At 39.0% G+C, this 25751-nt stretch overlaps 2 protein-coding genes across 3 annotated transcripts; both read left to right on the top strand.

The window, feature by feature from the left end:
- Positions 1-2981: 2981 nt before the first annotated feature.
- On the top strand, positions 2982-3503 carry LOC140157893 (craniofacial development protein 2-like). Its single transcript, XM_072181140.1, has one exon. The coding sequence runs from the start codon at positions 2982-2984 to the stop codon at positions 3501-3503; it is 522 nt and encodes a 173-aa protein (XP_072037241.1).
- Positions 3504-7728: 4225 nt separating this feature from the next.
- LOC140157223 (uncharacterized) lies at positions 7729-23053 on the top strand. 2 transcript variants are annotated; one of them, XM_072180340.1, is made up of 7 exons: positions 7729-7873; positions 13957-14154; positions 15985-16112; positions 16432-16536; positions 19385-19547; positions 20809-20924; positions 21999-23053. In XM_072180340.1, exons 2-7 carry the CDS (start codon positions 13985-13987, stop codon positions 22064-22066), a joined length of 750 nt encoding a protein of 249 aa, XP_072036441.1. In that variant the 5' UTR covers positions 7729-7873; positions 13957-13984; the 3' UTR covers positions 22067-23053. The 2 variants fall into 2 exon arrangements, with proteins under 2 accessions (XP_072036441.1, XP_072036442.1); XM_072180341.1 differs by lacking the exon at positions 7729-7873 and adding an exon at positions 8611-8763.
- Positions 23054-25751: the final 2698 nt, after the last annotated feature.

The raw sequence follows: 25751 nt of genomic DNA, 5'->3' as shown, positions 1-25751 counted from the left end.
GAGTAGGTAAGATACCTTATTTCCTAATTCGCAGGCTCAACCGGAAATAAATTATTTCCCATTGCGCCTTTTGTCCTCCTGCAACAAACACATGTTAATATACACATTTAGGGGAGCACGGATCTTCGGCGACGGGCTCATAGCGGACAGAAGCTGGTACAAGAAAATATCATCACTTACCCCATCTCCTCCCGACCTTCAACCCCAGTACCTTTCTCTACATCACTTCTGCACCTCCATTCTGTCTGTCTTAATCACTCATGTCCTAAACCACTCCATCCAAAGCCCATTCTTGTCCTCCGATACATATATACTCTTCACCCAAGTCCAGTCAAGCCGTTTATCCTTTCTTTCTCCATACTCTCTTATGCGTACCTGTAAAAAGATAACTGCCACACCTACATTAACTCATATGCCCATAAGTTCCACCTTCCTATAAACCAATGCTCAACCTAGGAATGAACTCCTAAGGTACCGTTATCTCTTCAAACCTTTATACCTCTAAATTTGGTATGACCGCTGTTGCCGTCTAGAAATCCGTCAGTGACTCACTCACGCTCTTACTCCGGCTATCGAACCTCCCGCCTCATCTGCATCATAAAGCCCCTTACGTCATCGCACACTAGGCTACCAATAGGAAATTCAAATGTCCATAGCTTTGCAGGAGTTTCCGACTAGCAATCAACATGATCAGCACATTCAGAAAAACACAGTTTAAGAGTGAAGATTGTAGTGAGTAACGGGGGGTACTCAAGTTTTGTTTTGGTAGGGACGTGCCGCTGAGATTTTGGAAGTGGATCCATAAATATACCAATTTTTCAAGAAATTTGGACCCATTGATATACCAAAAGTCAAAATTTTCGGCCGAATTTAACCAAAATTGTCTTTACAAATTTTCCCAAAATTTTGAAATTTTTTGCTAGATTAAGGAAAAAATGGGCTGTTTTTCGAAAAAATTGAGAAAACTTTGACGGCATCAACGGTCACACATACTATCTATTATAATATAGTAGGCTTAAACTATACATTGCGAATTAATATCAAGTTATTTTTAAATAAAATGTACATGTAAGTTAACTCAAACTGGCAGTGTATTTGTGACGTGGTATATCGAAAGCAGTGAAATCGGACATTCCTAAGCGAAGATATTGAGTTCGTAAGTTCTGGTATTACAAAATTGGAAATTGAGATATCGTGGGTAAAAAGCTGAAAAGACAACAAAACAAAAAAACAAAAAAAACAACAACAACAACAACAACAACAAAAAAACAGACCAGAACAATTTGGAGTAATGAATTAAAGAGTTGACATGAGATTAGGAATTAATGTTTTCTGCTGTTTCAGTGTGCATGTTCTCATCGTTGATGGTTTGGTGGACTGTCATGTAACATGGATGTAAGCGTGATCCTAAAAATGCCTTTCACATTGACCAAAACTAATTACAAGACCTCTTCTACATTAAGACTGGCTTTCCCTTTTAAATAGAATTTTTATTAAACAAATAAAATTCCAAAATATGGTACGTTTTCTGACTTTGCTTGTCACGTGATAGGTCTATGTTGAAGTTGCGATTATATGTTCAAATAAGTTTCAAGATGGATACCAACAAGTCAGGTAGCCGAGCGGTCTATGACGCTAGGCTCATACAGTATCCATGATAGCGGCGCGGCGTGAGTTCGAACCCCACCTCTGCCGAATTTACAATTTTTTAAATTTCATATTAGGGAAATGTGGTTGGGAGAATTTATGTATGGCGTAGGGAGGAGTGCTACGTGTAGTAAAGATTAAAAAAAAACCTTTAAAAGGGAGAGCTTGGCCTTGGAATACGAAAAACTTAATAAAATTATATCAAAAAATAAATACAAAGAACATACTACACTGCAGGAACTAACATTGCAGTAGACTTACTCGGTTATATAAAACGATCTGATCCAATGAGTCCAAGTAAGCAATGACCCTTTTATAATACTCATGTGCTGCAACTCACCACCTAGGCGTACCTGACCTGTACATTGTTTCCTTAGTTTCCTTCCTAAAATGCACAATAGACTATGTATTACACTCTCTTATACTGTCATGCGAAAGTTCAATAACCACAAAAAATATTCTTTTACAACCGTCTTGTCATAATAATTATAATGATTATTGGCATTTGGTAAAATTTATCTTGGACTCCAAAGCAAGTTCCAGCAAGTCACCAATCGACCACTATTTTGGCACTAAACTGTTAAATAAAAGGTACTGTCTACTCAACCCCGCCGACCGCGAAAATGTGAATTTTTGTCAAAAATGTATTTTTGGTCAAAATGTGATTTTCACGATTACATTTTGTAACCGGTTCCGGAACCGGTTAAAGTGGGGTCGCTAAATGGTGTTATGATATCTACACGCTACATGTATGGTGATCGTGGACTGTAAACTGATGCAGAGACCTCCGGTATCGGGTGAAATTGATCGCCAATTTCAGTTTGAGACCGTTAAGACTCCAGCGGGTGCCAGATATCCAGAATAATTGTTTTTTAAAAGTGTGTATAAAGTATAGGATAGAAGATTCTCAAAGCATAATAATGATATGATGGTTTAAACCCACTACACAAATTAATTGGTCGAGCTTTGAGTTTTATAATATTATAACCATCCCAATTTTAACATTATTATGTTTTATGTTTTCAGAATTTTTCAAAAAATTGTTTCAGATTTTTTTTTCAGAATTTTTTGAGGGTAAATATACTTATTTTTTAATCGGGAGAAAGAAAAATCATTTTTTTCTTCTGATTTTCGGTAATATAGTCAAAATAGACCCCCCTAAAAAGCCTGTAGTCTCTTTTAGACTTTTCCCTCACCCCAATCTTTCCATTTAAGGGAGAACACCAAGCCGAGCCCTAATTTGAAGGGCTGTCGTCGATGAACCAAAGGAAAAGGAGGCTTTACTAACTACTAAGTGTAATAAAGTAATAGGCGCCTGACATTAGAACATCATAATGCACCAGGATGACAATCTTGAAATTTTACTAAATCAAATGCAAAAGTTCAGATGGGAAATACTCGGCCTAGCTGAAACTCACTCTACAGAATATGGGGAGTTTGCCATAGGTGGCTACAAAATTCTTAGTTCTGGTAATTTATCAGTACACCGAAAAGGAGTAGGGATGATACTCAACAAAGTTGCTCAGAGTGCACTCCTAGGATACAACCCCATCTCACCAAGAATAATCTCAGCAAGATTTCAGACAAAGACGGGAGCAATCACAATCATTCAAGTGTATCCCCCAAACACTGCCGACAATGAGACCTGCGTATATGAATTATACGACCAACTACAAAGGGAAACTGACAAGACACCAAAAAATGACATCTTAATTATCATGGGCGATCTCAATGCCAAAGTTGAAAGCAATGACTCAGGATGGGAGACCGTCATGGGAAAATACGGACTTGGAGAAAGCAATGCCAGAGGTGAAAAACTATTCACCTTCTGTGCATGTTCTGTGCAACAAACATGACAAATCACTTGTGCATAACCAATACAATGTTTAAACAAAGTAAAATTAAAAGGCAATAGACATGGGAATCTCCAGACCACAAAACGCACAACAAAATTGATTACATCATGATTAACACCAAGTGGAAAAGATATATTACCAACTGTAGACCATTGTAGACGTTATCTAAGTGCAGACGTTGGATCTGACCACCAAATGGTGTTGACAGACATCAAACTGAAATTCAACATGTTCAAGTCGAAAAATGTAAAATCATCACCACAATTATCCAATGAAGAATACTAAAGAAAGCTGAAGAAGTTATCTCCAAATGCCAAGCGGAATTCCGCCCAGGAAGATCGACTGTGGATCAACTGTTCACACTGCGACAAATTGCAGAAAAATATCTTGAACAGGGAAAGGAGTTATTCTGTTGTTACATAGACTTTGAGAAAGCTTTCGACTCGGTATGGCAAGAGGGTGTATGGAAAGCACCCAGTTTCTTCGGATTTCTAGGTAGTTTGACGTCAACGAATCATAAGAAACCCCCTTTCCATGCTTTTCTGACCTTTGACACTAACCGAATCGGATCTGTAAAATGAGAGTAAAATGAGAAAAGTAAATACCACAGCACAAAGCGACTGCAAACGTGAGCATTCCACGTGATCCGATTGAGCAAACATCCGAGCACACATTATATACATAACATACGCAAACGTTGGCCGGACAGCGTACTTACTCATGGCTTGCTATCTCCGGTCTTGTCCTCCGCAATCAATGGTTCATTGTTTAAAAACCGGAACGGAGAAAACATCTTTTTCTCTTCATTTTCTTTAGTTCCCTTTGTCAAAAAAGCGGAATTAGCGTAAAAGCCCATAACACTCCGTCTTCTCACGTCATTCTCATGGGATACTCGTGTAAGCTCCAGAATACCCTTGTGGGGTACTGTGTGTGCGTTCCACCAATAGCCCTACCAAAAAGTTATTTGGGCTATCGTTTTCTTCGAAAGGGGGGTCCAAAATATACAGGGGAGGTCATAAATTTTTTGGAAAGTAAAGTAGGGGGAGGGGGTCATAAAAGTTTTGGTTACCAAAATGTAGAAAGTCATAAGATGCAAGATGACCACAGATAGTGTGTTTATTTTATTAAAAAAGACTGATTTCAATACAATTTTAGCTTGTTCAGGAGGTAAGGTGTACCGGTGGTGGTGGTGTCATAAAATGTTTGTTGCCGAAATAGGGGGGGTCGCAATTTTATTGACGCCGACTTTTTGTAAATTTGGGACCCCCTCCCTTTCCGCAAAAAATGATACCTAGACAGCACACTTTTTTTACATCCACTTTCTTAGATTTCTGCATTGTGAGGCACATTACATGTGCTTATTCTAACACATTTCCATAACCTCACCCCTCTGGGCACATGCTGGGCCTCTCCTGTCGGTTTCAGGTCAGTCGACCACTGAAAAGTGGTAAGCTCCAGAATTGACCTTTTTGGTAAATCCCATAAGCATAATAAGCCTTTGCAAGTACACCCGAGATGTCGTCATTTGACGTCACGCCGATCTGCACCAATGCGCACATCGTTTATCGAACATCGTTACTGCGCATTACAAGTCGGCGTGACGTCAAATGACGACATCTCAGGTGTACTTGCAAAGGCTTATGGGAGAACCCCGGTGTTACAATATTATTCGTTCCAGTTCGTTCAAAACCGTAATCAAGAGTGGTTCTGTACCATCACTTCCTAAACCACTGTCATTTACACTTATTCGCCATTGACAAATAATTGGCGCGAGTTCTGTGAACGGTACATTGAGAAGGTCATCCACCAAATCTTCTACCGAAGTGCTTTCATTGTAACCAACAGTAGCCGCAGCTTCACACAAATCGTCTGCCGAAGGATTATCATCTACTACAGATGAAAGATTTATATATAACATAGTCGAAAAGCTCTGGTGGCATTGTTAGTCTTTCCAATGTATCTAAACACATTCATGACACTGGCATGCACCTCTCCAATTAAAGACACAACCCTTCCCCAATTAGGAATAAAATCCATGGCAGTTGCAGCCACCCAGTTAGGCCCCGTATCCATAGGCTGTTCCCTTGTGGCGTGTGCCCTTGTTCCGTGTTCACTTGTTCCCATGTGACCTGCCACACAGACAACGAACCTTTGTTTTGCTTAGTGGCCGTATCCATAGGTTGTCTGTGTGGCAGGTCTGTGTGGCAAGTGAACACGGAACAAGGGCACACGCCACAAGGGAACAGCCTATGGATACGGGGCCTTAAGAACCCCTCCTGTGTTATCAAGCTCATCACGTATACCAAAGTGGAGTAAGCAATTTTGAACAGCTATCGACAAATATTTCCCTAGGCATAAAGAACGTACTATTCAGGCGAGTGTTGATTTCATCAGGGAATGTGTTCCAGCGCTAAACAATACTGTTGCAAAATCAGAACGGAGAGTTTCATCGCGTTCACACAACAATTCATTAGGCGGCCCAGAATCAACGAACAAAGGTGGTAAATTTGTTGCATTTTCAATCGCATCAAGAAATCCTATACACGTATCAACATCGGTCAAAGTTAAGAGAAAAGTAGTCTTTGTACTGTTAACAAATGCATCTGTCGCTTGTCCAGATGTGTTTAGATTTGCAACATGTTCGCACATGGAATCAGTATCTTAATATTGTCCTAAGAATGCAATAATGGCACTCAACTGGATCTAAGATAGGCAAACCTTCCCCAGAAAACCCCGGTGTTACAAATATTCGTTCCAAACCGCAATCAAGAGTGGTTCTGTGCCATCCCTTCCTAGACCGCTGTCATTTACATTTATTCGCCATTGACATAGAATTTGCGAAACTTGCGCGAGTTCCGTTTAATTAACCCTAACACACATAATTACCACAAAATACCACGATGAAAAACACTGCGCATGCGTGAATCCAGGGTTGCTAGCCAATTCAAAACGAACTCGTTCGTTATCATTGGCAGACTGTGTGTGTGGAGGGAGCGTAACCAAACTGGCTGCGGAGGAGACAAGCAAAATTGATCAATTTTCACATCTAAATATTTGGGAGTTGAAACATAGTCCTTATACACCCCGCCTCCAACAACCGACACCACCCCCGCCCCCCCCCACCGCATCTCACATTTTTATGCCGAGCATTTGTGCATTGCGCTTTGAGAGAGTAGCTTGCGTCTTGAGCTGAAAAAGTGACCAAAAATCAAGATTTTAAATAGCGCAGCGTAGACCCTCGTGGAGGTAGTCTCGGGCCAGACTGTATGTGGCTATCACGAACATACAGGATCGACGAGTGTCAGACCGACTGACACAAACTGGTTGTGTAGGAGACTATCGTAGAGGCAGTCTATAAGCAGATGACAATGGCGAATGTATGCTCGCTGACCGTACAGAGGTCAGTCACAGGCTAATGTCATTAGCCTTAGTCGGATGTCCTTCAGCCCACTATGCATTTAAAAACTATTAAACAGGTGGGAACACAATGGCCATGCGTGGCTGTGGATTCAACCTACCATGGCATTGAAGATATCGGGCTGATGACACTGTGCGAGGCCATATGTCACAGAAACACCTCCCGTAGGCATTTTGTGTTCATTTTGTTTTTTTGAACACTGAATGAAATAAACACTATTTTTCAGACGGGGATAAAAGGTGCCAAATCCAAGATGGCGGCCAAGTTAACTATAAAAAATTAACTTGATCCGATCAAGTTGTACAATACCTGAAATTCTTCCTATAATCATACGGAACAACAAAATCTACGGTCGCATTTGTCTATGATGATTAGTTAATGACTACAACTTGATCGGATCATGCTGATTTTTTTTACACTCAACCGCCATCGTGGATTTGACCCATTAACATGATTAACCCCATTTGAACAATAATTGGCGTCACATTTTGTTGTTGTTCAATCACATTTATATAATGAACAAATTCCTGTATAGAAATGAACATCCAATTCCCACGGATTTACATATGGCCTGATATTGATATATTGATATAACATTGTCACGTTCAACACGTAATCATGGGTAATGTCCCAGGTAATGTAAGTATGTTGCCATGGTAACTTCATTGTCCCTGGGATTATTACATGACCCGAATCGTGAATTCATTCCTGTCCAATGACCGTGACCTTATTAAAACAGGGAATTTCCATGAATTGAAAAAACAATGACTATACCTGCACCTGTTTCACTTTCCTTTCACTTTCCTCATTTCACTATTGGACAGAGCCGAGAATACGTGCGACATCTTGTTTTACGCTACTCTACTGCAAGTAGGAAAACCTGTAGCAGTCAACCAAACTGACTGGCAAATATTTAGCAGAATTAGAGGATTTAGCTCATTGAGCCTACACGGTAAGTGTATGTGATCTGAATGTATACATGTTCAACTATTATTAAAAATGTTAAGCAATGGGCGTACATCAATCCGGGACATCAATAAGTGTATGTTAAAGGGGCATTTCGTGATCCACAGCCTCATCCCCCCACTTTTCTCAAAAAAAGTTGAGATTTTTATTATATCACTGGAAACCTCTGGCTACATAATGTTTATATACAAAATATTTCTTGCAGATTAATTCGTTTTGCAAAGATATCGTGAAATTTGAATTTCGTTCTGGTGCACCAGAACGAAATTACAACGCAATGTCTATGGAGCAGTGTAATACACATAATCATGCATAACTCGCAAACGCAAAATCGGAATCAACTGAAATTTTGGGAATAAGCTTTTTTCGTGGATATCTACTGAAAAATGTCATAAAAAGAGGATGCTAGGACCACGAAACACTCCTTTAAGCATTTGGGCGTACATCAATAAGTGTACGCTTACCATTCTGCAACACTTCCCGGTACCATTGGGCATCTGCTGACAGCCAACATTTTGGCTGAAAACAGTCCCTTCCTATCAGTGAGCAAAATATGTCTCGAAATTACGTGCAGTATCTGGTATGTCGGCACATGCTCCGGCCACTGCATCACACAGTAGAAACTCATTAACATGTAATGTTTATTCAACTAATTAGTCAACATTAGCATGTATTCAAAGGATAACTGTTTTTATGGAGACCATATTGTCAACAGTAGAGTGTTTGTTTATTGAATTAGTTCAAGTGTTTGATGCTTTTGTGTTGAAGGACAAATTAATCAGGGTTGCCAAACCCGTGGTTTGGTAGCCCAAATGGGTGACTTTTGAAGATTTTCCCTGAGACTTTCGACAATTTCCTGTCGCAGGTGCAAGTCTGGTAAGGCTATAAGCATATGGATGTCTTGAATGCCTACATTTATTCAATTTTTCTTGACATAGGTGGTATTGATATTGATTGTGCTTTGAATATTTTTGACTTTGTATGTAAATCATTCCTAAAAAAGGCGTGGCGACTTCGTAATGAACTCACAAATTAAGTTTTTAAGATAGCCATGCAAGTAATTTAATTTTTTATATGTACATTGTACATTTTGCGTAATTGCTGCGTAAATTATGTTTTGTATTGGAGTAAATTTGTTGTTCCACAAGTCACAATCACACTTTATTCCTCAGCCATATTTGAATGCTTGTGCTCTGGTATGTTTGTTAAATGCGCGCCCTCCACCTACGATGTAGGTTCCCGCTTTTGCCATTGCACCGCTTCCTGCTCGTGATCATGTAAATGGGATTGTGCCTAGTGGATCGATAATATTGTACTCATTAACGTTTTGCCATATTTTATGTTTGTTGATTTATTGTGTTTTCTTGTTTTACTTTGTAATTTTGTGAACGCACCGTCGGGTAGACGTGTGCCGCTGATATAAAAGCGTATGTTCTAATAATAAAATAAATAAATAAATAAATAAATAAATAAGGAACTGTGCTGTGCACAATATTTAGGCCCATGTTGAACGTAACTTCCCGTAAGTGTCCTACAAAATTGTAAATTTATTTTGATTGTTCTGAGACCGCACTTTAAATTGCGCTGCATCAGGTGAAATTGCACTACAGCTTTCAAAATGGGGTGCACCCCAAGGTAAAACAATTAACTCAAACATTGAAATTGCACCTGACCTTCTCAATTGTAATTCTAAATGACAATATTTTCTCACCTCACATTAAACAGAACAGAGGAGGAAGTAATTACACGTTTTTATCATCGTCACTCTAGTATTCAATAGTCTTATATCTACCTGTAACGAACTTAATTGTTAGTATACAGAATTCACGAGTTATTGAATCATTGCAGAATACAAAGGACACTATTCAAGTTTCTTCACATGAATTAAGTTCCCATGGAAACCTTTGAAAAAATAATGTATACACAAATTCCGGGGATATGAGTCATTCCCTGTCATGGCTTGTATCGGGGCTTGAATTCGGAATTCCAGTTTCCTTTCTCGAAATTAGGGCTAAGAGTACAATTGTACATTTTGTGTTTGGGAGTGGCCTTCTCTCTTTTCTCCTTTTCCTTTCTATTTTCTTCCATTTCTTGCTTTGTTTATCAAAGCTATCTAGGCCAGCATGCATTTTATTAGCCTACACTGGCTATTCAGGCTTGTGCTTTTAAAAAAAAATAGTGTGAGCTTGGAACGGTCCATGGATTTCCCATGGATTAGCATGTGTACAGTGTCCCTCACTGACCAACCTGGGTAAACAAACAAATAAATGGCAGAAATTGCCATGGTAGGTTGAATCCACAGCCACGCATGGCCATTTTGTCTGTTTAATAGTTTGAGACGCATAATGGGCCGAGGGACATCCGACTAAGGCTATTGACAAAAGCCTGGTGACTGACATCTGCTTTTAGACTGTCTCCACCAGTGGCCTACTCTGTGCTATTATAGTACCGTGTATCTTCCGTGACCCTGAGACTAGTATACTAGTCTCAGCGTGACCCGAGTGTTTAGGGGCTGTGCAATAATTATCAGCCCCGGGGTAAAATTTCCGAACGGCTCGCCAAAATCGCTTGCCCCCCTCTCGGCCCGCCAAAATCGCTTGCCCCCCTCTCGGCCCGCCAAAATTCTTTGCCCCCCCTTGAACATGCCAAATTTTGGGATCCCAAATTCCAAACTTTAAATGGTCTAGATGTATGTTGCGAGCGCAGCGAGCAGGAAAATTTGCATATTTAAGCGTTTCCGTACCGTTTTCCTAAGCCTTTTTAAAGCATTTTATTAAAAAGGTGCCCCGTGATTGCGTGCCAAAAATCGCTTGCCCCCCCCCCCTCTCGGCTTGCCAAAATTGCTTGCCCCCCCTTTCGTCTCGCCAAAATGTCTTGCCCCCCCGAATTTTACCCTCCCCAGGGCTCATAATTATTGCACAGCCCCTTACGAATGAGGGCAGCTGTCATTTTTTTTGTTCGGCATATATAAAAATAGAATTTTTGTCAGTTTTTGAGTTCAAAACGCACAGTTCTTTCTCAATACGCATATTCTTTCAACACATATATTCAAGTGCAAGCCTTGAAATTGGCTTCTTTAGAATAAAAAAACTACGGGAGATATTCATCATTTTCTACTCCGGCTTGCAAAATCATTCATCCATGGGTACATTCGCGAGTTGATTTTGACAAAATTGGTAGTCGGAATTGAAAAATGGTGCAATCAAAACGGAAATTCTGACAAAACTATGAATAGCTCACGATGATATCGTTAGAAAGTTGGGGGAAAATCCTGTATTAGCGAACAATATATTACTTTGAAAAGCTAAAAGGTTGATCCAAAAAAAAGCTCACGGGCCAACTTGAAGCCTATCAAAATCGAAAATCTTACACTAGGGCCCAAATGACTGAATTTCACGCCTAGGTTTAACACCAGGATTTGAAAAAATGCAGTATCAAGCATTATAGACTAGTTTTTTCCTGACATTTATTGCTTTTCATTTGGCCGAGAAAATTAATTTTACATTGCAAAGGTGTAACTCAAAATTTTGTTCGTTTCAACAGCAAATTCGATCGTGAGTTTTGAACAGGTCTGAGTAATTTTGAACTTGACCCTCTGTGCAATGTTCAATGATCTCTTTCTACTAAGTTGAGGGTACTGTTAAACTGCCTGCAGTAGCCTAGATTAATTAGCACTATAAGTATTACTCATCTGCAAAATAATTATGACAACAATTTTAGTGCATGTAAACTGAAATCAATTGCACTATTGTATCTTATTTTTTATCAATAATCAATATAATTTCATTAATATGTAATTTTTTTAAAAAAAAAAAAACAATTCATATATTAATGTTCATTATTATTTTGCAGAATTTTGCCTTGAAATTTGGTCAAAGTGTTGTTATTGTGTTCTAATGTAATGTCTTATGTCTAGCCGCCGTCTAATTTACATATTTGAATAGTTAATGAGCTATATGCATAAATCCCAATTCTTTATGCAAATTAGGAGAACAGCAAAAAGGCCTATTGATCTTGACCAATTTTGATGCATTACCTATAGGTAACGAAACATCCTAGACTAATTTAAGCCTTATCTTATCTTTAGGACCTCTCGAGCTCTGTTGTCAAATTCGGAGCATTATTTAGTAGGCATATCATCTCAAAAATAAGCGCAGCAGAAACACGTTATTTAATGTTTCTACATGAATGAGCAATATTAAAGCATCAAAAATCAAAAAACCGAATTGAAATCGGTCAATGCATTGTGATGTAGTGTCAATTTTAAGATGCTCGTAAATGGAATTAAAACCTGCCACAAATGGCTATAATGACAAAATTGGCACATTTCGAGATTTTGAAGGTTTATTTGGATGCTTACATACATACATACATACATACATACAAAAGTACATTTAATATAGCGCTAGTACATCAAGATCAAAGCGCAGTATAAACCAGTGAAACACGGCAATAAGAGAAAATGGCAAATATATATTATACAATACAAGCAAAAACATTATTCATCATTGTTATACAAGTGTGTTTTCAGACATTTTTTGAACTTGGCAAGTGTGTCACAGTTTCTGATTTCAGCTGGTAAGTTGTTCCAGATGTGCGGAGCGATATATGTGAAAGTCCGGTTATGAGCAGATATGAGTGTTTTAGGAGGAGTGCGTTGAAAAAGCAGCGTTAATTTAAGTATCACAGGTTAAATGCCCATCTTTCCTAACTTCATTAAAGAAAACAAAATTAAAAAATCTATCATTGAATAATTATAATAAATTAACCAAATATACTCTTTTAGCAAATTCAGCCAATCTGCAGACAAATAAAAGGTGAAAAAATGAGTAAGTTCAACTAATTAATATGCAAAATTGATGCAAATAGAAAACCGTACATGATATCAGGGTGCGGTTTTTTCATATGTATACAAAGTTATTTCAATTGATAACAAAAAATACACAAAAAGTAATTAATTATGCAAATTAGCTAATTACAGGTAATTATGTATTCATGATATTTTTATGTAAATTAGGCATGAGTAATTTTGGTTTTTTCAATATTTAATGAAAGTCTATTCATTCACCATAAATTTGTCAAGTATGAACCTGTTATGATGTTGAATAAAGAAACTGCAGTTAATTACTTAAATATAATACAAAACATACAAGTTTGACATTTTGACGATGTCTGGAATAGAATTTTCATTTTTTTCTGTAAACATGGTATGTGTCACCATTGCTCAAAGCCAAATCCGTAAAAATAAAAATTCATTTGCAATGAGACTTTAAATTAACATTTTGTTATCTGGATTAACATGGGAGGACAAATGGTAAAAGGAACATCCATTCCACTGTACCGTGTATACAAAAAATAGTATGGCCTTGGACAAACACAATGGCTTAGAGCTATTGTGGTTTGGAAAATTACTCCCTAAAATATATCTTTGATAATGTTTTGTTTCAACTAGTTTTCCTCAAGTGTAGCATTCGTTGTCGACGGAAATAATTTACATGCTAAGAAAGATTAGTATTTCAGCTAAATGGTGGTAGGTCCCTTTATTTCAATAGGCCTATATTTACTGATTTATGAGCGATCTTCACAAATCCATAAAAACAGGCAGTAGCTCTTAAACAAAACAATTTTTAATTTTTGAGGACCCGATGGTAGCCTCGGAAAGGCTTCACACACCACTATATATTAAATCTATATTATTCATTTATCGACATGGATGTTTTCTAAAATTGGCCAAATTTGAAGCGCGCGCTTTAATTCAATTCACTGTTATTATTTATTACTATTTATATTATTTATGCTTGAATGCACAATGTAGCCGAATTATTGTGCAGCCACTGTGACATACCTATTTTTAGATTTTTGACTCTCATAGACTCTTAACCTTTTTGGAAATAACTCAAGAACAATAAATAAATGCTAATAAATTCAGCTTGTCATAGAAATCACGTCAAAAACTACGACGGATAGTTTTTCACGTATGGTATAACATACGCTTATTCATGTTAATCAAATCCGTATTTTTTTTAAATTCGAATCTTCATTGCTCAAATGTTGTTGTTTTTTCTGCAGATTGCATTCTGATCAATTTGAAGTAATTATGGCTTCTGGAATCCCTGGAGGCCCAGGCCCAGTCGAACTTGTTATCCCAATCACAGTAGTTGACAATACGACTCCAGCATCCGAAATAGCGGTAAAGAGTCTCCTATTTGGATCTACTTTGCACCAAATAATGACTCTAGGTCACCAGCAATATCCGGATAAATTCAGGTAAAAATGTGTTTGATACGGAAGCGTCTAAGTGCCACGACTTGGCAAGATAATTATCTTGCCATGTCGACTTTTTATCAACATTAAGCCAACATGATGATAACCTATCTCGCAAAACATCTTGCCATGTCGATTTACATGTTTTGGTAAGTTGTCTTGGCGAGATAATTTATATCGTCATGTTGACATAATGCTGATAATAAATCGACATGGTAAGAAAATTATCTTGCCAAGTCGTTGAACTTAGACGCTTCCGTAGTTTGTGGAGTTACTTATATAAACATTTTATGAAATATGGAAGGCCCGAGGGAAGGGGAAGGAGAGAAAAGGAGGACAAGAAAACATTGAAGGAGCTAGGGTGTCTCGGTAGAGTGGGGACAATTAAAAAGATAATGACGATAAAAGAGGAGAACGTGAACAGGAAAACAAAGCGGAGGAGAATAACAGGCAGGAAGATCATTGAGCGTGTTTATAGTAGGAGCAGATGTGCGGTACATTGCGGTACAATTTCTACCCGGTTAGAGATTATCCGGATACTTGCCCACTATAAACACTAGCAGTATATGTATATACGGTACATCGATATCCTTCTAAACCGAAGGATATTGTGGCGAGATATTCCCACTATAAACACATCAGTATAAATTGTGTACGGTATTACCGGAAGTGGGAGCTTCTTCATGATGCGTAGGATGCGCGCAGGACATTCGGAACGATTCTCACCCCCAAGAGTTATCAAAACAGAAGCTACATGTTCATCGCCATGATCATATTGTTGAATGGGCTCTTTATAGCTCGCGCCACAATATTTACACATTCCTCGTGTGACCTCGGGGTCATTGCAAATGTACGATAATGTTAGTTGGTATATAATTTGTGCGGTAACTGTGTCTCACTATAAACAGCAAGGGTATCGGTATATATACAAGGATTATCGTATACGGTATACTCAATATACGGTATATTCACTATAAACACGCTCATAGTGACGACGACGCACACCGACATCGCCTGGCTAATAATTACTTGGTACAGCAGAGATACTAAAATAAATACCCGGGATCGATACACGTGAATGTGCTATGCACGATTTGATATTAGACGATAAATCTTTGGATACCGGGGTAGAAAATGATGAATATCTCCCGTAATTTTTTTGTTCTAAAGAAGCCATATTTAGATCCTTGCACTTGAACATATGTGTTGAAAGGATATGATAGTCATTAGCTTGAGTATTGAGAAAGAAGTGTGCGTCTTGAACTCAAAAACTGGCCAAAATTCTGATTTTATATTGCGTTGGTCCTGTATGGACTACAGCGTAGCTGCACTCACTCCCGTGGAAGCAGTATAAAAGTCGATGACCATTGACCTCAATGGCGTATACAAGCTTACTCACACACAAAGAAATCAATTACCGGGCTATTGTCAGTAGCCTTAGTCATGTCCCTCCGGCTCATTATGCGTCTCAAAGGTCGGAACAAAATGGCCATGCGTGGCTGTGGATTCAACCTACCTATTTCTCCCATTAAGATATCGGGGCGATGACACTGTGCGACGAGGAGGAATCAGACAACGAGGGGAGAAAAAATAAGAGGAAGAGAATGGTAGTTATGATAATGAGGAAGTGATGGCATGGTGCTCACCTTCGAATACAAATGGTCACCTACAAATAGAAGAGTCACACAAAATGTAACCTTCATCCAATGGTCACTTTCAAAATAATAGGAGCGTCCCAAAACAAAAATGTAACCCTAAAATTAGATATTTTTGAAAAGTTAACCCATCATTGTTATTATGTTACAACAACACAATTTCGTTATTATTCTAAAGCTTCGAAGTTGTTGAAAGTTCGCCATATGGGAGTTTCGTCACTCGTATAAACGGTGTACCAAGTGACACCTCCACTATTGGATTGTATTGGATGGTTTATGGTAAAGATGGGAAACAGCTTCAAACAGGTAAGGTTGTATGAAACATATCTTTTTAATCATGTAATCCTATATTTTTTTCCTATTTGGGCCCCAAACACGGTATTTTTCGTGCTAAAAACTGAAAAAGGAAGATGCACAGGGCAATTAAGCCTTCTTCTATTATGATTTTCAAGAACTGGTTCCAGTTCTTCTAGGGGGTGCGCACTAAGAGAGGGCCTGTCACGGTCCCCTACGCACCGAACAAGTGTGCTATGATTTTCTGGCTTCCGCCTATGAACAACAAGCACACACCATGCACACCCTGCAACAACATGATGACAATTGTGTTTTCCAATTTCTGTTTCAGGGATTGATCAAACCTACCCAACCTTCGACGACTCTTATACTTGGAAGTACGAAGCGAGCCACCCTCATCAGCGTCAAATCGACGACGCCGCCAAATTGAATAAGGGTAAAGCCTATATCATAATCATAATCATAATACTATAGCTAGACCTATTTGAGCATAAATGAAAGTGTAGACATTTATGTAGCGCTTTATGCCGTAAACAGCCTAAACGCGATTCCGCCGTCATTAGAATATGCCGGAACCACGTTTGCTGCCTACAAATGGCGCAGGGTTCATCAGTACAACGGCTGTGACTACCCTAACATCTTCGCATTGCACCTGGGTGGGGTGAGGCAAGCGAGGCAAAGCGCCTTGCCCAAGGGCGCAACACGATGGTGGGAATGGGACTCGAACCCACGCACGTTGAGCAAGCTCTCAGATTATGAGTCCAAGGCCTTAACCACTGAGCATAAACTCTGAAACCGGGGGGGGGGGGTACACTCAATACTTACAGGTAGCCTATGCTCCCCGGAAAGACCTAAACCGCGCAGCTCCGAAAGACCCCTGAATTTCACCAAAATAGCCGGCACCGAAAGACCCATGATTTTGATAATTTCAGCTCTAAAATAACCCAAAATAAACCCATTTATTTTATTTTAATTCACTGACTGATTAACTTGTGAAAATTGCAATCACTACAATATGATGAGCACTATTTTATGTGATTACCGGTTCTATCGAAATCAGAACCCAGGCTCATGAAATGACACAAGTCCAGTGCCCGGGGTGGCACTTAACACAAATGACCATACGGGTATGCTCCCCCAGAAAGACCCCCTATTTGGATTTCGCAGCTCCGAAAGCCTCTTTATTTGACCAAAATAGAGCTCCGAAAGACCCTTGATTTTGATAATTTCAGCTCTAAAAGACCACACAATTGCTCATTCCTCATATTTCTGGTTTTTTTCAGGCGATTTTTAACCAGAAAATCAAGAAAGACCCTTATTTTTGACTGTTCGCAGCTCCAAAAGTCCCAATTTTACTTGTTCACAGCTCTGAAAGGCCTCTTTTACCGGTACGCCGTCAGCTCCCAAATAAGCACTACCTCAAAATTCCGGGGAACATACCCACCAAATGTTTTTGATGTGCCCCCGGGGTCCAGTGATCGCTGAAGTCTAGTGGCCGTAAACCCCACAACCCTAATCGCTGAAGTCCTGTGACTGCCCTCCTTCCTAGTGACCATTGCGCAAGTCCACTGATCACTGAAGTCCCGACTGAAGTCCAGTATTAAATCACCGTTCAGCCGTTTCAGTATGATGACAAAAGCCCGCTGAGTACACCTCAGGTGATGGTTTAATAAGATAAGAACTTTATTGAGGACTCGTCTAGACTCAGCTAGAAAAGCCCAAGCCCGGGGGCACATGTTCAATTTTTTGGTGGGTATGCTCCCCCGGAATTCAGAGATTGTGGGTCTTTGGGAGCTGACGGTGTACCGATAAAAGAGAGCCTTTCGGAGGTGCGAACGGTCAAGGGTCTTTTCTCCGGAAAATATGAGAAATGTGCAATTTAGGGGTCTTAGAGCTAACAAAAACAGGGGTCTTTCGGCGCCCCGTTTTGGTAAAATTCAGTTGTTTTTGGAGCTGTGCGTTCTAAAAACAGATGAGGGGTCTTTCCGCCCGGCTGTCGTAATTTCTTTCTGCATCCATTATGCCCGGAATACGATAACACATAGTACAGTAATTTTATGAGGCCAGAGTTTATTACCATTATTATTTCCTCTTACTCAATAGAATAAAAAGAAATTTATTAGAATTAAAATTCTACAAGCGTTTACCTGAGGTTTGAACCCACAATCTATGGATCATAGTCCAATGCCTATACGCTGGCGAAGTTACGTAATTAATCGGATTAATTACCATAGCAATAGGTGAAAAAATTTTGAACATATCGCGCAGCACTACAAGCAGGTTACACCAGCGATATAGAATAAAAACTAGATAACTAAAGGACCAATCACAGGACGAGCTAGCTGGAGGAATGGCGACCATATGCTAATTAGGAGATTGTTGTTTATGTCCGTGACGTCATTTTCTGCCAAAACATTTTGTGCCGAAAAATGACGAACAATTTCTGTTTTCTTTCCATTACTGTTATATTGTGAAAAACCATATAGCTGTGGAGTTAGTCCAATATGTTAGGAAAATATTCAAACCGATGACACCATGTTGACACTGGCTAAATAAGCTGTATTTTCACTCGTAAGGGTGACAGTCACTGTTGCAATTTCGTCATTTTATTTTTCACAGACGATTTGACCTTTTGAGGTCATTTAGTAGATATGTTTACCAGTCGTTTTGATTTTCGTAACAACAGTTCGCCCTTTGAAAAGTGAACATCGACGTATGTGGTGCGAAACTTTCTTGGGTTACACTCATCACCTGTGTAAGTCTGCAATCATAGATTGAATAGAATGTTCTTTTCAAAGATACTAATCTTATAGGTGCAAGTGATCTGCATGATATGGTTCAATGCAGAGGTACCGCGTGAACGTATTAGTGCAGCGCGGTATATTCAAAAAATGTTTTCACCTATTGCTATGGTAGTTAATCCGATTATTACGTAACTTCGCCAGCGTATACCACTGTGCTACGAGTCGTTGTGTCATTGCGGCCCATTTAGTTGCAGAAAGAAATTAAGCGTCCGGCGGAACATACCCGTCCCGTAGGACTTGTGTTAAGTGCCTCCGCTGGAACCCATCAAAATCACGAATGTCAAGTTCGAGAACGGCTTTGTTTCGAGTTCTAACAGTTCAGCAAAATGCACTTCAACATACGATGTTCAATCCTGTAAATACCAGGCCTCAGCCCGAGAGTCTGAGTTCCTTTCAAATACTATGTGCTAGTACCGTAAAATTGGTAAGGAAGTTGATATCTTTAGAATTTATGTTTTCACTTATTATATTTACACACAGCGACAAAACCAATTCAAAACCCAATCGTGGTAACATTCTCAGCAGTGAATGAACGCAATCCAAAGTGGCCTGCCGTTCAAAATTTGCCCGTGATAGCAACGGCTGGATCTAATCTGGGTGAAGTCATGGCACAGGCACAAAAGCAGCATCCAGAGAAATTCAAGTAAGTTTTAACATGATGAACCAGGAAACCTCTTGGTTTTATAAGGCCTTTAAGGCCCCGTATCCATAGGCTGTTCCCTTGTGGCGTGTGCCCTTGTTCCGTGTTCACTTGTTCCCATGTGACCTGCCACACAGGCAACGAACCTTTGTTTTGCTTAGTGGCAGTATCCATAGGTTGTCTGTGTGGCAGGTCACATGGGAACAAGTGAACATAGAACAAGGGCACACGCCACAAGGAACAGCCTATGGATACGAGGTTTAGTAGTACTACACCCTGGCCAATTTTGTGCCTATTTTGTATTTTTCTCACAAATTATAGTGCATTGGTAACAAGTAAGATATGTTTATTATAGGGAAGGACTACAACTACTGCACTGAAAATTTTATTTCCGCACAGACAACAGTTGTGGAGTTACAGACAAAAATGAGGGAAAACCAATATTTGATAAATAAATCAATAACTACTTGTCTTGAGTCACTGAAATTCCAGTGTAGTAACTGGATTCCTTGCCCCTATATTAATATACATAACTTTTGTTACCAGTGTTTTATTAAGTTTTTGAGAAAAATGCAAAGATAGTCAAAAATGTATCAAGGGGTGTAGTACCGCCTTTTGAGGTTAGACACTATTTTAAACTGTTGCGATTTGGTAGTTCACAGAATCTTTCGAATGGTAGTGAGCTTTGGCGAAAATTGCTTTGATCATTTCATAGCGAGCGTGTATAGTTCCCTGTATATCCCAACATAAAAACAAGAAAGCATTCGAAAACTAGACATTTTGCAGTAATTGTCATTTTAATAACGGTATTTTGTGACGAGGGCCGCTAATTCATGTTTGAAATAAGCACCTAATGTGCACCAGTCTGACATTTGTAGGACCAAGAATATTTCAAGAATATCCTTATTTATGTATACCGGGGTATGCTATTTTTATTTCTTATTTTACATGGTTGAATCCTTTAGGCTTAATGTCACACTGTTATGCCATGATGCCAAGGGTAGGATGTACAGACAGCCATGCTTTACCCAGATCGGAACGTTATGACTGAGGGGTCTTTGTCATTCACTGCATCTGTTCCACAATGGAGAGAGCGGCTAATAAACCTTTGATGTTTGCCTCCACGGCGGGAATTGAACCGGGGACCTCTTGCACAGGTCAAAGATCTGGCCACGCTGCTCTTTCGCTGGTTAACATGGTTCATATGTGATCTGTTGTGCTTTTAATTAACCGCAATGGTCAATTATTGTTTGTCCGATTTCAGATTCACAACTGCTACAGACACGAGTCACGGTACCTATGTGAAGTCCATCAATGACCTTCCAAACGAAGACCCATGGCATTGGTTGGTGTATGATGGAGAAGTGCTTTTGCGAACAGGTATGGAAGCTTTTATGAAGATGATAATTTGGAATCAAATTGGGTTAAAAACTGAAATTTTCTCCAAAAACTGAGTCCGGACCATGGTCCTTGCACTCATTGCAGGACATTGACTGTGTACGGTATAAGCTTGTATACGTATATGCAATGCATGGAGGATAGAAACAAAGACCTTCAATCCATAAATTCAATTGGTAAAAAGGACAAGAAAAAAGGAAGGATTCAATGTAAATGATTCGACGCCATTTGCCAATCCAGCAAACACAACAAAGTTTTTAAAACGTTATAAACGTGTTATAAGCGCGTTTTGGTTATGGTCAAAACTTTATAGTGAACATTTAAATGTTAGATACATGTCATAAAACGTTTTGAACACGGACGTTTTTATTTGAAAAAAAAACACTATAACAACATGTCAAAATGCGAACATTTCCGTAAAATATTTTGTCATCATGTTATAATATTATTTTGCATAAAGTTTTCAAAAATGTTTTCTGAATGTTATTAAAACGTTTTTTAAAAACCCTTTATATAACCCGATATATTAACGGGTTTTTGTGTATAACGTTTTGTGTTTGCTAGGAAGGAACTCCGATTATTTATTGAATCTGCTCTGATAAAAGTCATAATATTTTGAACATATATCATGATTTTAAAGACAACTTGCAACGAGGTATTATTGAAATGTGACGACAACAAAATTATTGTCATCGTAAACAACAGTTGCGTTCATTGCATTACCAGCAAATGGCGTCCTCAGGTTTTCAAAGGGGGGGGGGGGGGGGCAAAGTTTCGATTCCTTCGACTGTTCAAAAAATTTCGGCTCACTTTGCTTGCCGTTTAGTAACCTAACATTTTCCCCGACTGGCCGATAAAAAAAGGGAGCACCTCTGATTACCAGTAAGGACTTTGATTGCATATTGGCCAACTTACACCTTTAAAATATGTTAGCAGAGAAAAATTGTTTAAACTGTGCACATCAATTTAGGCAATGTCAACATGGTCAAATGTTATACTGCAAATCTACGAATTTGGCCTGTATTACTATAACTTCAATTCCCTTTCTTAATACAGGACTGGATAACACTATCCCGAGGAACAAGGACGCCTACACCTGGCAATACACGAAGCAGACTCACTGAATTGCGTATGGGTACGAGACGGAAATAGAGGCGTGTCTCCAAACAGCATAGATATGTTTAAGTAGTTTCAAGTAAATTCATAAAATCCTTTCAAAATATTATAGACCTAAGGTTCCTCATACGGGGAAAGGTGTTGGGTATAATTATTACATAATTATATATTATCTTATCCATATGCAGATGCGCGATAGTAACCGTAGTCATACACCACGCACCCCACTCCTACCACACCCCATACCCCCCCCCACACACACACACCCCTACACCACTGAAAATTACTTTTTCACGAGTGTTTAAGAATATCTTGTTGGAAACAATATTCCTTTGAAATTTGAATGAATTCGTTTAAAGGTAGGCCTATGAGATGCACTAATTAGTATTATAAGGTTGTAACGGGGGTGCCAGTTATATGCTAGAAAGAGAGCAGTTTCACTTCCTTATAGCTAAGAAAAAAATTTGTATAAGTGAAAATCGTTACAGTTAACAATGCGAGTGAGAATCCGTTACTTGGGATTAACAGAAAAACTAAAGACAAATTCTGCAATATATACAACATGACAAGTCTCATTTTCAACGATTTTGAAATCGTAAGGTTTTAATGACAATAAAAATGAATAAATTATGGTATAAAACAAGTTAAAATTACATGATATGGCAAAGAAAAATATAAAAAAGTTTTAACTCAATACGCTGGTGAAGTTACGTAATAATCGGATTAACTACCATAGCAATAGGTACAAACAATTTTTGATTATATCGCGCTGCACTACTACGTTCATGTGGTACCGCTGCATTGAACCATAGATGTCAAAGAAATGCTAATCACTTGCACCTGTAAGATTAGTCTCTTTGAAAAGAGCGGTATTGTATTCAATCTATTATATGATTGAAGACAGGTGATGAGTGCAACCTGCTTGTAGTGCAGCGCGGTATATTCAAAATTGTTTGTACCTATTGCTATGGTAGTTAATCCGATTAATTACGTAACTTCGCCAGCGTATAACACAAAAATATTATTAATACGCCGTAGAAGTGACGTCATAATCGGATAACTACCATAGCAATGGATGAATACAATTTTTGGAATGTACCGCGCTGTACTACAGGCAGGTTGCACTCATCACCTGTGTATGCCTACAATCATAGATTACAATGCCGCTCTCAGATACTAATCTTACAGGTGCGAGTGATTAGTATTTCTTTGACATATGGTTCAATGCATCGGTACCACGTGAACGTTGTAGTGCGGGGCGATATAGTCAGAATTGTATTCATCCATTTCTATAGTAGTTAATCCGATTACCTACGTCACTTCTACGGCGTATATACCTATGGACCATCTATACGTATATGGTCCATGGTTACCATGGTTACAGGTTCTAGTCCGAAGGGTCATTGTTATTCCGGAAATCCAATAACTTGCGTTAGCCATAATCCTAAACCTTTTTATACGCTTTATATTACCCAACATTTTAACGTTTTGTGTTTGCTGGGAACCTAATCCTACATGTATCCCTAACATAACACTAACCCTAATGCTAATTTGGGAGTACATCTAGGCTTTTTACTCCTAATATACATTATATTCCAATCAACAAGGCCATCCTCAATAAGTCCAATCGCCATTGTAACTTCGGGGTTTTTAGAGCACTTTCGGGAAACTTTGACCTCTGACATATCGGGGAAATTGCTCAAATTATTATACATTTATTTATTATTGTAATAATGTTATCATTAACAATATTCTAAATAATTAAGCTATATAATATTCATATTTTTTAAACAATTTTTTATTCTAGTAAAACATTTTAAATAATATTTTGTACGCACAAAAACCAATTTTCCCGATAGGTTAGAGGGCAAAGTGCCCCCAAACTGCAAAAAACTGTCCTGCAATACATTGCAAAATTTCAATTCCGATTTGGCTTAGTAATTCTCTATTAAAATGGTGATTTTGGTATCAGTGAAAGGGCATTTTTTTCTCATTGACCTAGAGCTGTTTTTTTCTCAATGCCCTAGGACATTCTCACTAGGATCCGAAACATTCTCATCTATTAGGGCACAGTTCTTTAGCCCCAATACATTGGCACATTCATTGAATGACCTTTGAAAATTTGGGTACACAAACTCATACTCTGCAACTTGAGGTCAAATTTTGCACTAGGAGTGTTTAATTGGGGTTATTGAACTATGCCATTGGGATGAGGCCGTTGTGGTTCATAGTGTCTAAAGAATGATCCAAAGAGACTTTGTTTTGACTTGTAAGTTAATGTGTCTCAAGTGGGTGGTTAATGTTATACGTACTAGCCATAGGCTTCAACATAGAGTCCCAAGTTATATTCTTAAAATATCCAGAGCTATCTCAAGAACCACTGAACCAATACTATAGGCTTGTTAATGCGTTTTTCATGCCGATTCTAAATATGGTCAAGAAAATTATTCTGAATTTTTTTAATTTTCAAACAAAATTTGAAACTTGTCGTCTGCAGCGGAAGGTTAAAGCCTATTTATCAATCATTCACTGCAGTTTCTATGGGAAATTCCTCCGGGGGTGTCGGAAAGCCCATTTTCCCTCTCGTATCAAAAAGGATGGAAACCCCGACATGACACTTCATAGTTGCGATGTGGGAGGGGCTACAGGTCATTCTTCCATGGTGGAAATCATTCATTGAACTTCAATCAACAAAAGATTGCTACAAGTATTCATTTATTCCAAGAACCGTCATAGACTGGAACAATCTACCACAAGAAATAATCAATATCCAAGAACCCAAAGCATTCAAAAACCAGCTCAAAGATCACTTCACCATTTAAAGAAGAACTAGCGCACACCATACCCGACATGCCCGATTCGTCTTTCCCCACCAGGGGTGTTGAGCCGTGGCGTAGCCAGGATTTTGGAACCGAGGGGGCACAACTTGTAAATGTATCGACGGAAATATTTTTTGCCGACGGAAGTTGTGATTTGTTGACCCAAATTTTTGTTGCATGGTTTGAAAAATTCAATTTCATTCACAATTTTCATAATTTTTTTATAATTCTCCCCTTTTTTCTGTCATCCTGGATAAAAAATAGTCTATTGTTAACCCTTTTTTTCACCAACGCCTTCCGTCAATCGACGGCCTTACATGAACCGACGGCCATGACGAGGGGGGGGCGCACCGGCCCCATGGCCCCCACTGGCTACGCCACTGGTGTTGAGTTGTAACCAACTAGAACTAGAAATAGAAATATATAGAGCATATCGGATCATCCTGGTTTTAAAAAGCCGTTGCGTAGGTAGGAATCAACTTTGGCTCTTAGACCCTTGTATATACTATGAAGACGACGCGGTTGTTTTTGGCTTTGGGGCATTTATCCGTTTCACTAAGTACTAGAACTTGTGTTGTATCTGAAGTAACGTGTTCGACTTTTTTGCCTTATACTCCATTCGAGTATCTGAAATTATATTTAGAAACACAGTTTCTGTGAAGCTCTATAAGGCGGCCTTCAAAACCTCATAACACACGGAAACTCCCCAGTGGCGGCGCCAGGAATTTTTTTCGGGGGGGGGGAGGGAATTTCAGGGGGGCAAAATTGGCAAATTGACGTGATTTGGGGTTTTTTTGCCTCAAAAGTGGGGGTCAAACTGGGGGGGCAAGAAAAATATTTGGGGGACCCCTTGCCCCCCCGTAGCGCCGCCACT

The sequence above is a fragment of the Amphiura filiformis genome, chromosome 7, assembly GCF_039555335.1.
Source record: "Amphiura filiformis chromosome 7, Afil_fr2py, whole genome shotgun sequence".
Lineage (NCBI taxonomy): Eukaryota > Metazoa > Echinodermata > Ophiuroidea > Amphilepidida > Amphiuridae > Amphiura > Amphiura filiformis.
Note: the sequence above shows the minus strand (reverse complement) of the source record. Positions and strands in the feature narration are given on the sequence as shown.

Bases quoted from the DNA above. Each gene is read 5' to 3' on its own strand.
- LOC140157223 (XM_072180340.1), top strand. From the start codon at position 13,985: ATGGCTTCTGGAATCCCTGGAGGCCCAGGCCCAGTCGAACTTGTTATC. The intron at 16,113-16,431 runs GTAAGGTTGTAT...TTTCTGTTTCAG, and splicing joins TGGGAAACAGCTTCAAACAG to GGATTGATCAAACCTACCCA. The intron at 16,537-19,384 runs GTAAAGCCTATA...ATTTACACACAG, and splicing joins CGCCGCCAAATTGAATAAGG to CGACAAAACCAATTCAAAAC.
- LOC140157893 (XM_072181140.1), top strand. From the start codon at position 2,982: ATGCACCAGGATGACAATCTTGAAATTTTACTAAATCAAATGCAAAAG.